This window comes from Miscanthus floridulus, chromosome 2, assembly GCF_019320115.1.
Source record: "Miscanthus floridulus cultivar M001 chromosome 2, ASM1932011v1, whole genome shotgun sequence".
Lineage (NCBI taxonomy): Eukaryota > Viridiplantae > Streptophyta > Magnoliopsida > Poales > Poaceae > Miscanthus > Miscanthus floridulus.
This window is the reverse complement of record NC_089581.1, coordinates 27,139,817-27,153,708: the sequence shown is the minus strand read 5'-3', so window position 1 is coordinate 27,153,708 and position 13,892 is coordinate 27,139,817. Positions and strand designations below refer to the sequence as shown.

General features: G+C 44.1%; 1 protein-coding gene across 1 annotated transcript; it reads right to left on the bottom strand.

Moving 5' to 3' along the window:
- Positions 1–367: 367 nt before the first annotated feature.
- LOC136536255 (putative B3 domain-containing protein Os03g0619850) lies at positions 368–6,884 on the bottom strand. Its single transcript, XM_066528612.1, has 5 exons — positions 6,796–6,884; positions 3,497–3,659; positions 2,598–3,045; positions 943–1,166; positions 368–616 (listed from the first exon to the last, which is right to left on the bottom strand). Exons 1-5 carry the CDS (start codon positions 6,882–6,884, stop codon positions 368–370), a joined length of 1,173 nt encoding a protein of 390 aa, XP_066384709.1.
- Positions 6,885–13,892: the final 7,008 nt, after the last annotated feature.

Sequence of the window (13,892 nt, the reverse complement as noted above, 5' to 3'; positions counted from 1 at the left end):
TAGTTTTCGCTAAGAAAAAATATTCCTATCAATTTATACAACATGGGAGCACAGGTACCCAAGCTATTATAAACACAAGCAATGCCATCTCGCATCATATAAAAGATCGGTGCCATTCCTGCACCGGTTTACCAATTACCATGAGTCCTATATAGGGCTTACCAAAAGATGTTGCGTCTGTCAACATGTGAAACTGTTCATAGTTAGGACCTCCCAGGATGGCCATCACAGAATTGGCCAGCCCGTCCGGAGATTAACCACACCATGGTTTAAGTTCAAAGATATAACAAAAAAAAAAACAAGCAAAATAACCCACGAGGTATTAGCAGACAGGATCACGCAGGACACAATCTCCTTCCATCTCAAGCTAAAACTGCTCCCTGGAGATGATATGGATCTCCATGGTAAGCTTCCTCTCGTTCTTCAGTTCAAACAGACAGAGGTCACCGACTTGCAGACCGTTGTCACGAACAAATGTCGTCCAGCCTCTCCCCAGAAACCTCTTGTGGCCACTATTAACCTTCATTTGGACCTTCCAGATCTTCCTCTTGCACTGGAGCACCATGGTTTGCTCTCTAGCTGGAAGATGAGCAGCACCATATTTTTTGCCGAATTCCTGATTAGTTACAAGATTGGCGATTAGAAATAGAAACGTGTATGCATCACAATGACAGTCTGACATTGTCCAAAGGAACTGATTCCAAGGGTTCATCAGTACACAATGATTCGACTCTGCAACTCTGCAAAACTTTTTCAGAGTGCATATGCCATTTATGTGGTGTAGTAGAAAATACTTAGTTGATATGAAAGTGGACGAATAGATTGGAATTCAGACGAGAAACATGTTCACTTCGCCATGCCATATTAACATGATAAGAACCACAATCTGGAGAACAAAAATATATAGTAGTAGTTTAACATTTAGCGAAGCATTAAACTTACTAGCTTAGAGACAGCAGCATTGGTCTTCCTCATTATTGCTATGTAAATGGGAACTTCAGATTTGATGGCTCTCACTTTGGCCTCAATAATCTTCTCTTGGGATCGAGATAGACCGCTCATTTCTGGTAAAATGTAGGAAGGCTCAGGTGGACCTCCAGAATCCTTGCTGTTTGGAGATCCATCAGAAGTTTCTTTCATGTAACTCTCCAATGAAACATGTTCTCCTACAAATAGATTTTACACCATAAGAAAGGAATAACTTCAATTTTGTCTCTCAACTCTTGTGTCTATCTAATTTCACCCTTAACTCCAAGACCATCTAAATCTAAAACCCCAACTATCAGTACCATTTGATTTTGACCTCGAGCTCCTTTTTTGTGGTTTTGGAGTGGCATAGTTTTCCCTCCAAATTGTTTTTTTTTGCCAACTAGACCATGCAACCGTCAGGGACTCAGGATAGCATGTCATATCTCCATTCTCTCTTTCCATGGCTGCCGCTTTGCTGTGTGAGTGGCAAGGGGAGAGAGAGAAAATGACAGGCAGAGAGAGAAAATGACAGGCAGGCCTGCTCCAAATCATGGCCTAGGTGGCAGAAAATACCAACTTGCATGAAAAACCATTTCCACGTCAATTGAAAGCTACCAAAAGTAGGCTGGGAGGCCAAAATTGAATGGTATTGAGACTTGAGGTACCATATTTAGACGATACTGGACTTGGGGTTCAAAGTAAACAAACAGAAGAGTTGAGAGACCAAAAATGGATTCCATCTAAAATCTGATAAGTTGTTATGTTTTGCTATGATACCATCTGTTGATTCCTCCTTAACGTTAACTGCAGAAGCGATCTTTCCACTTGATCCAGCATGGCATGGGTCAGGCCTTTGAAAACAAGTTCTACTAACAGTTCCACCCTTGGAATTAGTTGCTGTTGCGCGAAGCAGATAGATCGTCAACTTGAATTTCCTTCGACTTTTTGTCGGTAGAAGGAGGCATATATCTCCTTCCTGCACATGATTCTCATGAACAAAATTGAACCACTGCCCCCTAAGAATGTACGCACTTTTATCTTTTCTTATGTAATATCTGGGATGCCACTCCTTGCTCTTGTCCGGGTTCTGGAGTGTGATATACATTGTTTCTCGTGGAAAATGTGGGATTGCATATTCCTTACAAATAACCTGATTACAGATGGAAAATGATGTCAACAAACAATAAAAAATAGTAAGCAAAACGTTTTCAATGATGAAGCAATGAGAAAGAAGGTCATTTATCCACATGTTCAGAAGATTTATGAAGATGAATTTCACTCACAATACACCAACAATAACAGCTTGCAATAAAAAACTAACGTTGGACTTACCAAACGACCCAGGGGTTGAACATTGCTCTTCTGCATGACTGCTACAAAAACAGGGATCTCAGGTTGAATTTTCTGAATAATAGCCGTTACTCTCTCCATTTGTGCTTTAGATAGATAACTTCTACGTGCTAAAACATAATCAACCACAGGCCGTGTCTGAAGGCCATCTGACTCAGAAAGTTCATTTTCCACTGGAGTGTCTTCTGCACAAAGTTTCACAACAAACAATTAGAAATGCTTGACATAAACTTCAAGGCAAATATGTGGCTAACTAAATCAATGCTTAACGGTATAACCTGACTCCTCAGATGATGAGAATGTTGCAGCCATCTTTGCGGTCTTTCCATGGTTACTTGATCCACTCTTCTCAGACCTTGCAGACCTTTCACTTCCAGATGATTCTGTGGTATCATGACAAGAGCTGCTTGAAATACCAACAGAATCTACACTTCGTTCTTGAACACATGGGGTGTTTCTTAGGCCAGCACAAGAAAAGACTTTCTCACAGCCATCAGTATCGAAGATCAGAACCTCAAAATGAGATTTCTCAATGTGACGAAAGATCAAGAAGTCATTCTCTTCTATGTGATTTGCATCAACAAATGCCTCCCATCCATGTCGGAGCATCAACTTATTTAAGTGCTCTGAAACTTCAACATCGTACAGATTGCCATTAGGGGATTCTAATTTGATGGTTCCTGACAACCTTCCTCCAAACTGCTTCACAAATCTGTCTGGCACTACCTGTAGTAACAGCAAAAACGTAGTGATGTAAACAGAGAAATTGCAAAAACTAACAGAGTATCAGAAAATATATGAAGCAAGCAATGTAAGGTGTATTCTCTAGACTCTAGAGTCAGAAAATGCATTCATGAATGCAGATTGTTCACACTGCAAACTAGCAGATACGACATCAGAATCTCATGCCATGTAAAAAATTCACAATAGCAAAGGTTGTGGGAAAGAGCAATATCAACAAAATAAACTAGTTCTGAAGGAAAAAATAACGGGAGCTGCATAAAACTTACTGAATGTCTAAAAACATGAGTCACAACAAGCAGTTTGCAATCTGTTCAGTTAGCAGTTATGGCTGGCCCAAAATGAAGCTTATCAAAGTATGAAAGCCAGAATCCACTTATTTATTCCAGATCAAACAAAATGCAAGGAGAGAAAGAAAAAGCTTTCAAAGGCTTACCATGCTATGTTTAGAATTGGCAGTCATATGCCCTAGGAAGCAGCTTACATTTTGATTCTTTTGTTCCAAATGGTCCAAGTACCTTTTGCAGCAATCACAAGGTTTCTTCATTCGAGTCCGAGAACCACCACTTCTAGCCATGACAGCTGTAATTCGAATTACACTACATCATATACATCTTTAATCAGAAAAGAAGCTCTGCTCTGCTGTAGAGCATGCAGAACAATACCTTGACCCCGTATCAAAAATAGAAAATTTGGCTTCCCAAAGATGTGTTTCTTGTTAAATACTTAAATGAGCCATATTGCCCCTTGAAAATTGAAATAGTAGGTAAGCTTGAGAGATAGTGCGTGTTACTATACTAAATTACAGCGGTAGGATTCTTGCTTACGGTTCATTCGAGAAAACAAAACTTGCGTGTTACCCTAAGATACTAGAATCTAGCACCCTAACAGCTGCAATCTAGAGTACAAATGTACAAAACAAAAAAATGGCGCACTACAGTACAATGCAGTTCTGCGCATCCTGAAAACCAGTCGAAACTAGCAAGTAACCTGTAAAGAAATCAGAGCGGCAGTGGCTCATGGCTCTCAAACTTCTTTACTGCTCAAAAGAAAGGCGAGATGCCCCTTACCTTCGCGGAGAAGCCCCACCAAGATGATAGGGATGCAGAGAAGAACCTCCTCTCAGAGAAATGTTATGCAAAGACGATGACTATGAGGTAGGACTTAGGAGTACAGCTGCCCTTACATAGGGAAGAAAAGGAAGCCCAAGAGTCGGAAGAGTCTTTTGGTGTTTGGTTTGCACTGAGTGAGGGGGTGTTTGTTATTTAGTCGCTCCTAAAATTTATGTCACATCGAATATTTAGATACTAACAAATAGTATTAAATATAGATTAATTATAAAACCAATTACATAGATGGAGGCTAATTTGTGAGACGATTTTTTAAGCCTAATTAATCTGTCATTAGCATATGTTTACTGTAGTGCCATGTTGTCAAATCATGGACTAATTAGTCTTAAAAGATTCGTCTCGCAACTTAGTCGAAAGTTGTGCAATTAGTTTCGTAATTAGTCTATATTTAATACTCCATACATATGTCCAAACATTCAATGTGACAGAAATTTTAGGAGGCACTGCAAGAACCAAACAGGGCCTCAGTTTAGTGTGTGTTCAATGTATCACTCCACCGAGTAAACAACTAATTGCTATTAATGAGTGGCCAGTGGTTGGTGGATCTTTCTTTTTAGGGCTCTGGCTCCTTTGAAAATGGCTCTGGCTCCGGCTTCTTTGAAGGAGCAGCTCCTCTGGAGGTGCTGAAGCCGTTCTGGAAAATGTTTGGCAAAACGGCTCCTTCGCACTAGACGACATGAACCCACAGCAAGGAGCCGCGCGAAGCTCATTTTTTAGACTTCTCCTGCGCAAGCAAAAAATGGCTCCAGCTCTTGACCGGCTCTCTACGCAGAGCCCTTTCCAAAACAGGTGTTTAGCACAGCTCCTGCAGGAGCCGGAGCTGAAGCCCCTGCAGGAGCCCGACCAAAGAGGCTCTTAGATGACGGGGTAGAAATTGAAGATCAGTAAATATTCTGATTCAACTAACTCAGCTGGTTGGGTTAATCGAACCAGATCAAGTCTTGATTTAACATAAGCATTCGTATTTTTCTAAATTTATTTTAAGAGTTAACAACGTTTTTCCTTTAGTGATAAGCAACGTGCCTATCGATATTGAGGTGGTTGTGGTGAGTTTGTCAAGTTAATTTTTCTAAATTTATTTTAAGGTTTAACGGTATTGTTCTTTCAAGATAACGGGTTGTTCTTTCATAGGCGATGTGCCTCTCGTTAACAAGATGCATATTTTGCATATTTTGACTTGTCAAGTCAAATTTGAGATCTGTAGGTGGTATTGTGTAGGGGTAACGTGTGTATGTGTTCTTAGGTATGAGTGTACTAGTTCAAAAAAAATCTTATTTGATCTCCAGCATCTTCACTGACGTGTTTTGTGATGCTTTCCTTCTCGGGTGAAATTGGGTTAGACGACACCCAACAGTTCAGACTTTATTGGTGCCTTTATTTTTTTAATTAATTATATAGTATAGATGCACTCTATACGTGACTATTGTCTCTCCCTTAAAATAAGGTTCTATTTAGCACAGCTTCTCTAACAACTTCACAAGTTGTTTGAAGTTATTTTGTACCAAACAAATATTTTTGAAACAATTTCACATGTGATGCTCCTTAAAACGTGCTCGCACAAGGGATTGGTGTGCAATGAAGCTAAAAATAGCTGTTTCTCCCATTTCAACTTAGCTCAATGGCTAGGGATGGCAACGGGGCGGATTCGGATCGGGTGGAGTCTCTGTGCACCTGAACCTGAAACCCAAAATCAAAACTCGAAACCGCACGGAACACTAATTCGGGTGATAATCCGTCCCCAAAATCAAACCCGCAAATACCCAAAACCCGCTTTGTATGGCAACATAGAAAGAGCAATAAGGATTTTCTATAAACATATGCATGATATATATACACATATTCACTAGTACAAACAAGAGACAACAATAATAAATATTTTCATGAGTGAACTTATAAATTTAATAATCTAAGTAAACAAGTTATTATTAGCATATTATTAAACATGAGTTTTAATTTCAAATAATTTATTTCGGATATCCATTGGATATCCACGGGTGGAAAACCAAATCCGAAACCAAAGTCGATTGGTTTTGGGGCCTCGAACCCGAAACTGTGGGTGAGAAATCATCCCCGAACCCGAACCCGCAAGACCTGAAACCCACAGATATTCGACCCGAAACCACCCTGTTGCCATCCTTATCAATGCCCCCTTTAAAATTCAATCAAGCTCTAATTATGGGTTTTGGTGATAATAACCACACAATTAGAGGACTAATGAGATTTATCAAGATGACAAGCAGAGAATCTATAGTCGATGATGTTATACAAAATGTAGGAGCCTCCAATTACAAATGTTGAGGGCTTCAAACTCAAAGGAGGTTTAATTTTTTTTTATTTTAAATTTGAGCATAGAAAATGTCGTACTATAATAGGGGACACAATACTTAAGCTAACATATGCTACCAAGTGCTCAATCTTATACTCTTACATCCTCAGTTTGCTCAGGCAAGACAGCCAGCTCAACCCAGTTCTATCCCTTGTTGTCTGGCTTGGTGCGGCAGTGCTGCACCTAAAGCGCGGTTGTGCCGCAGCACGGCACTACCGCAGATAAGCCGTGACAATGCCGTGACTTATATGACCGTTGGGGTTAGGGAGATATTTATACCTCACCCTTTCCCTCATAACAGTCTTCTTCAACCTCCAGCCATTCTGCCCGACCAGAATAGCTCTTAGCTCTTTCTCTCTCTTCTCCATTGGTGATCTTAAGCTCCTTAGCTTCCCTTTGTGTTTTCCCATCATTCTTGAGAGAAAAAGATGCCAAACTTGATTAGAGAGCAGATCTATTCATTCCCAAAGCCTAAGAGCACTTGGTTCACGTTTTAGCTAGAGAATTTTGTTTATTACTCTTGGAGCTTGGCTCCTAGCCGGCTAGAGCATCGCCCATGGAGCTTGTCAACTTGTGTGGTAGCCTTGGCAGGTTTGTAACTATCTCTTGAAGCTAGTAAACTCACCCCTCGTCTCAAGCGTTAACTCTCTTGACTTGAGATCGAGGAAGGGTCGCAAAGCCCTAGCCTTAGTGACTAACCTCAACAACGTAGACTTAGACAAGCCTTGGTGGCGAGCTGAATCACGGGATAAATTCTTGTATCACCTTGTGTTTGATTTACTGCACTTGCATTTCATATTGTTGTTGAGGTGATTTCTAGGGTTTGTGGACGATCTACTTATGTGTGGTGTTCCTACCACTTCTAGTTATCGATCTGTGATCCATATACCTGTAGGAAACTCGGTAATTTCTCTGATCTAAGTTTTCATTCACAGATTTTGAATTATGCCTCGAAGTTGTGTGCAGGTGCGGTAGTGCCGCTGTTCTGACCCGGCAGTGCCGTAGAGCAGTAGTACCGTAGGCCTAGAGCGGTAGTGCCGTGGCTTAAATTTGACAAAAGTTTAAGTTTTGTTTTTGAAAGGATCAAGATGCCCAAGAGGGGGGGGGGTGAATTGGGCTAATTCTAAATTTCTTTGCAATAATTAAATCCTATGGTTAGCCCAATTAACCCCTTGTGCCTAGATAGTGTTTCTAATTGTTCTACAGCATAAAAGACTTGCAACCTAAGTTCCAATCCTACTCTAGCATGGCAATTATATGAATGTAAAGACAAGAATTGAATTGCACAAAGTAAATGCTCAAAGTAAATAGATAAGGAGGAATACGGTGATGTTTTGCCGAGGTATTGGAGAGTCGCCACTCTCCACTAGTCCTCGTTGGAGCACCCGTGCAAGGGTGTAGCTCTCCTTGATCCGCTCAAGGATCAAGTGCTCTCTACGGGTTGATTCTTCGACACTCCATCATAGTGAATCACCCACAACCGCTCACAACTTGAGTTGGGTCATCCATAAGCTCTCTGGATGATCACCAAGCTCCCAATCACCACCAAGCCATCTAGGTGATGGCGATCACCAAGAGTAACAAGCATGAACTCTCACTTGACCACGACAAGCCTAATGAGAAGGTGGATGCACACTTTGCTACTCTTGATCTTCACTAATGAGGGCTCTCTTTGGGATTCTCAAATCTCAATCACCTCATTACGACCTTGCTCTTTTTGGCACTCTCTAAGGTGTTTCTCAGCTGTTGGAATGAGCAAAAGTACCCCCCACACGAGCGAAGGTTGTATTTATAACACCGGCTGAAAAATGAACCGTTAAGTACCTCTGCGGGGTGACCGAACGCTCCGGTCATGTTGACCGGATGCACCGGTCAGTATACCCCGAGCTCCAGTGGTTAAGAGTTGACCGGACGCGTCCGGTCATGTTTTCCCCTCACTGGAACCTTACTGATGTCGACCGGACGCTGGACCTCCAAAGTTCGGTCACTTGTTGAGCAGCGTTCGGTCAGTAGCCAGAACCTAATCAGCGTCCGGTCAGCATTGATCGGACACATCTGATCAGGATTCTCCCTCTTTGGGACCTTACTGGAGTCGACCGAACGCTGGCCCTCAGCGTCCGGTACCATGACCTCACAGCGTCTAGTCACTTCTAGACACTTTCACCTTGGTGAAATGAACTGACCAGACCCTGAGCCAGCGTCTGGTCACACTGGAGCCAGCGTCCAGTCAGTATTTAACCCTCCATTCACTTCCAACTCTCGAACATATGTGAATGAAGTTTGCTCCATTGGATCAAAGGGCTGTTGTGGAGCTACCTAGTGCTAGTTTTAACAAGTGTGCACCACACCAAACTCACTAGACTCACCTAGGTCAAGCTACCCGTTCATACCCCCCTTAATAGTATGGCCAAAGGAAAAATAAAGTCCTAAACTACTCTAAGTGTCTCTCCAACTCCAATCGACACTTAGAACTAGTCCATCCTTAACCTTGTTGTCCATCCTTTGAAAACCAAAATGATTTCCATCGTAGGGGCATGACAACCATGATTGCTCGATCGATCTCCATTACCGTGACCTAACTCAATTGTTTCTACCAAACACACGTTAGTCACAGTAATCATGTATTATCGTTAATCCCCGAAACCCAACTAGGGGCCTAGATGCTTTCAATCTCTCTCTTTTTGGTGATTGATGACAATACTACCTCAAGTATGTGAAAGAGATGAGGTTTTTAAGATGCTTGGATCATATAAGCTTTTGGCAATAAGAACAAAAGTGGTAGACAAGCTTATATGACCTAAGCCATCATGATGTACTCAAAAGATATGAAATAAGCATGAGTACAAGTAATAAAGCTCATTTGCATCAGAGTAAAACGCGGAAGCAAAGGCAAATGAGCAAAGCACAAGTGGTATGACATATAAAGAATTCAAAGTAAAGAGCACACATGTCATATAGCATGATCACGTAGATATCACTATCACATAGATATAGTAGTAAACATGAATGCATAATGTATCACACACACAAATGCATAATAGTGTATCTCACATATCAAAACTCTAAATATAATAGATAAGCTAATGTAATAACTAAGCTCCTCCTAGATAAGTAGCTCCCCCTAAGCCTAACATACTCAAACCCTCTCCCCCTTTGGCGTCAAACACCAAAACCTACGGGTCAGTCGGTGGGGCTACAGCGGATGAGCCGGGCGCTGAGGGACGAGGAGCAAGGTGGAACTAGGTGCCATCATCGTCTGATCCTGAGCTCTAGGCTATCTGACCCTCTGTAGCTGGTAGTGATGCTAAAGCAGTCTAGGTCAGATCAGGAACTGGTGCTACTATAGGCTGAGATGGTATAACTGAAGCAGCTGACTCTGATGATGCCACGGAGGAGGGGAGCATCTCTATCGTTGCTGTGATAGGTGCAGCCATAGAAGGACCTAGAACATGTAGGTATGGAGGAGTGGGCTGCCCTGTCAACTCATTGAAGGAGGCTCCAAGACTCCTGGAGACTGAAGTGTTTGGCTCAAGAAGCGACGACGTCTGTGCCGATGTGAAGCCCATCTAAAGTGGTGTGAACTGCAGGTCTACCACTAGCGAAGTGAACCACTAGGACACCTGCTCTATCGGTGAAGCATACTGTGCTGGTGGCTGTCCCTGACTCTGAAGCCCACTAGGTTGTAATGCTGGAGTCATCGAAGTGGTAGCAGGCTGATCAAGCTAGGGCGAAGCCTGTGGTGGTGGGGCCCCAATCGCCTGCACTACTTGCTACATGAACCCAAGAAGCTGCTGCTACATGAGTATCTGCTGTTGATGCATAGCCTGCTGCTGCTGCTGTAGAGCCTGTGTCTGCTGCTGAATAACAAGCTGCTAGTGCTGGAACTTGTCCTACCGAGTATGGAACTATGCAAGTGTAGCAGCTATCTCCTGAGCTTGTCTAGCCTGGTCCTACCTCATCCGCTCAAGTATAGCAAGAAGAGCAGGGTCAGTCTACGGGGCAGGTGGCGCTGAACTGGAGCTACCGGCCTCAACATCATGTCATCGTGGAGGCATATGTGGAATGGGCTGGTAGTCATCATTAGAACTATCACTAGGCTCGCTAGTGACCAACCCCTCCTGCTGAGCAAGCTCCTCCTCCTCTGTGGCTGCAATATCCCTGATAATATCGTCCTACTAGGCTATAGTCTCTGGCACCTCTGGACGACGGCACGGCTGACTAGGTGCCTATGGTGTACTGTGATGGATCATCCAAGTCAGGTTATAAGCAGAGAACTCTGTCGTGGCACCACTGTACTCAGCAATCATCTCAGGTGACATAACTATAACTACTCTGTGGATAAGGAAAGTGACCTAGTGAGCATAGGGTAGCTGCCTGTGACCTCTAAAGCCCTTAGCTATAGTGTCCTCCATCTCTGACAGGAGAAGATCCCAGATATCAAAAACTGTCTGCTGCATGAGAGAGTTGAGAAGCCATAGCTGAATCTGGGTCAATCCCTCTCTATATCCCATCCTCGAAAGTAAAGTCCTCCTTATAATAGCCACAAGCACATGAGCAGTGGCGTGAGATCACTAGGGTTCCTCCTCGACCCCTCGCCAAAGGGCTCTATGAAGCAGCGACGTACTAAGTCTATAGGGGGTACCATGCCACCATGAGGGCGTCTAGGGGTGCAGTCTATCCATAGCACACCTCATGGAGCCTGACTGGCTACTCTAGAAGCCTAAGAATCTCCCTGACCCTAGTGCTCGTCAACCGATAGTCTCTGCCACCGAATGCAAAGTGTATGAACCTGTGCTAGGGGTCAATCCAGAGAGATGCATAGAACTGACCAACCCAAGATGGAACATATAATCTGGTTCGTCCAATCAGATCTATCAGCCCCGATAGATATGCAAGGTAGGGGTGAATGTGCTCTCTAGCCGCTGCAATAATAGACTCTATGTTGCACACTCTCTGTGGTCTAAAGACTGCTCCACTGTTTAGATAGGCATTGTAGAAATCCTCCTGTAGGGGTGTATAGAATCCCTCCGATGCTCTCTTATCCCGCCTGGGTGGAAACCATACCTCAAAGTCCACGAACCTCAGCTGCTGCACCTGCTTGGTTGTGGCAGCCCTTAGGTCAAGATGGGTCACTAGAGGCAGACCCTGTGGTCGAGGCAGTGGACGAGAACCCCTCCGTTGAGTGATTAGCCTCAGTGAAATTGGGACACGAGTATGACTAGAGTGGCGTAACTATGGCTATGGTGCCGGCTCTATCTCCTCGGCCTGCTGGACCTGCTCACCCTCCTGAGACTACTGTGCTGGCTGTGGCTCCTAAGTCTGCTGAGCTAGCTGAGGCTCCTAAGTCTGTTGTGTAGGCTGAGGCTACTGCTGTGGCTCCCCCTGAGGCTGAACCTTGTCAATGGCAACACGCCATCCTCCAATCATGAGGGTTCTAGCTGGACCATCATGAAGGCGCTCAACTCATTGAAGTGAAGCCATTACCTCTGGTGAAAGTGGATCAGTAATCCGAACTCCACTGCAAGCACCTCCTCTCTCGGCACGCTTTGCGGCCTCTGCAACTATAGCAGCTCTCACTGTGTCTGCATCTGGATACTTGTGCTTCCTGACTGCTAGCTTCTTGGTCGCCTTGCCTTTAGGTTCTACAAGCTGGCAAGGCGGGGGCCTCAGATCCTCGTCGCTGGGACCACCTCCAACATTCTTCATACGAGCCATCTAAAGGATAAAAGAAGAATCAACTACCCCTGACAAAGATCTACTGACACTTTCGAGGCTTGGCCTCGTTCTGTACTCATGAGCTTGGCCCTGAGTTAACTGACACCTCAATGGAACCAGCTCGCTGCACGATGGAATAGATAGGATATACATATAAATATATTATATCTAATAGATATGAAACCCTAGGAAGCAAGCAATTTAGATACGAAATTAAAACGACTGGCATGCTGCCTGACGAATCCAATGAAACATCGAGAAGAGGAACGATGCATGGGGAACCACCGAATCGCGAGGCAGGGTTAGGGTTCGCAAGTCGTCGGCACTGGAGATGCGATGGCCGAGCGATGCAGTGACGGCGAATCGATGGCTAGGGTTAGCACTAAGCGGCAATCCAGCGATGGATGGCACATCATGATGGCACTAGGGCACTATAGGGGTGGTGCTGCGGCTTGGGATTATAGCCGGTGGCGCTGTTGGGTGGTGCTTGATGTGGAGGCTAGGGCACTAGCGATGGCGTGGGAAGCTACGGTGGCTCGAGCTGCTCTGGTGCGGGATAGGCGGCGTGGTGGATCCAACGGCTAGGGATGCAGAGCTACTGCAGCGGTACAGGGGAACAGAGCTAGGTAGCAAGGCGGCATGCATAGAGGCGAGCACGAGCAGGAGCGGCGGCGACACGTGGTGTGGAGCTTGGGCGCGAGGGGCACGATGTGGGAGGATGCAGCGGTGAAGAAGAGGTTGGTGGCATGGGGAAGACGGCAGATAGGTTAACACGCGTGGTGATTTGCTTATAAGGTGCCCCCCCCGAGTGGAACAGAAAAGGAAATGGAGAAGAGTCCTAAAACCGCACGCAATCTACTGACCGGACGCTCCGGTGGCAGCGACTGGACGTTGCCACCCAGCGTCCGATCGATTCCAGAGAGGTCCAATTCCTCTGGAATTGCGACCAGACGTGTCCATTGGATACCGACCGAATGCAGCCAGAGTCCGGTCACCTAGTCTTGATGTCTTCATGATCGACCGGACGCTGAAGCTCCTTCTAACCGGATGCTTGACATCAAAGTTCGGTGCAGCGTCTAGTCACTCTTTCTTCAGTGAATCTTCAATGTCCTTCGTGCTGTCTGTTCCCAATCAAGTCCCAACTCCAATAAGATCCAAACAAACACCAATTAGGACTGATGTGAGTGACCTCTCTTAAACCCTCAAGTTTTTCAAAATATTTTGCCTTAGGCTATAATTCTTTTTAAGAAATTAGGCAATAAGAGGGCAATTTGAAGACAAACGACAAACAACAATCATGCATATGCAATGCAATACTTGAAGGTAAATCTAGTTGCTTGTCAAGTTTGATCAAAGGTTAAGCTTCTTCACACACTTTTTGGTGGTTATCTTAACCATGTTAGACAAGCCCTATATGCATTACAAAACATTAAACATGTTGTATATTACAATAGAATGCAAGGGACAACATAAGCTTAATTTTTAGTGAAGTTACTAAAATCAAGCACATTGAGCTCATTCTGCAATCTACAAAATGTTGCCTCATCTAGCGGTTTAGTGAAGATATCCACCAATTGATCCTCGGTCCTTACACCTTCTAGTGATATATTATTTTTAGCAACATGATCTCTAAGAAAGTGATGGCGGATATCTATGTGCTT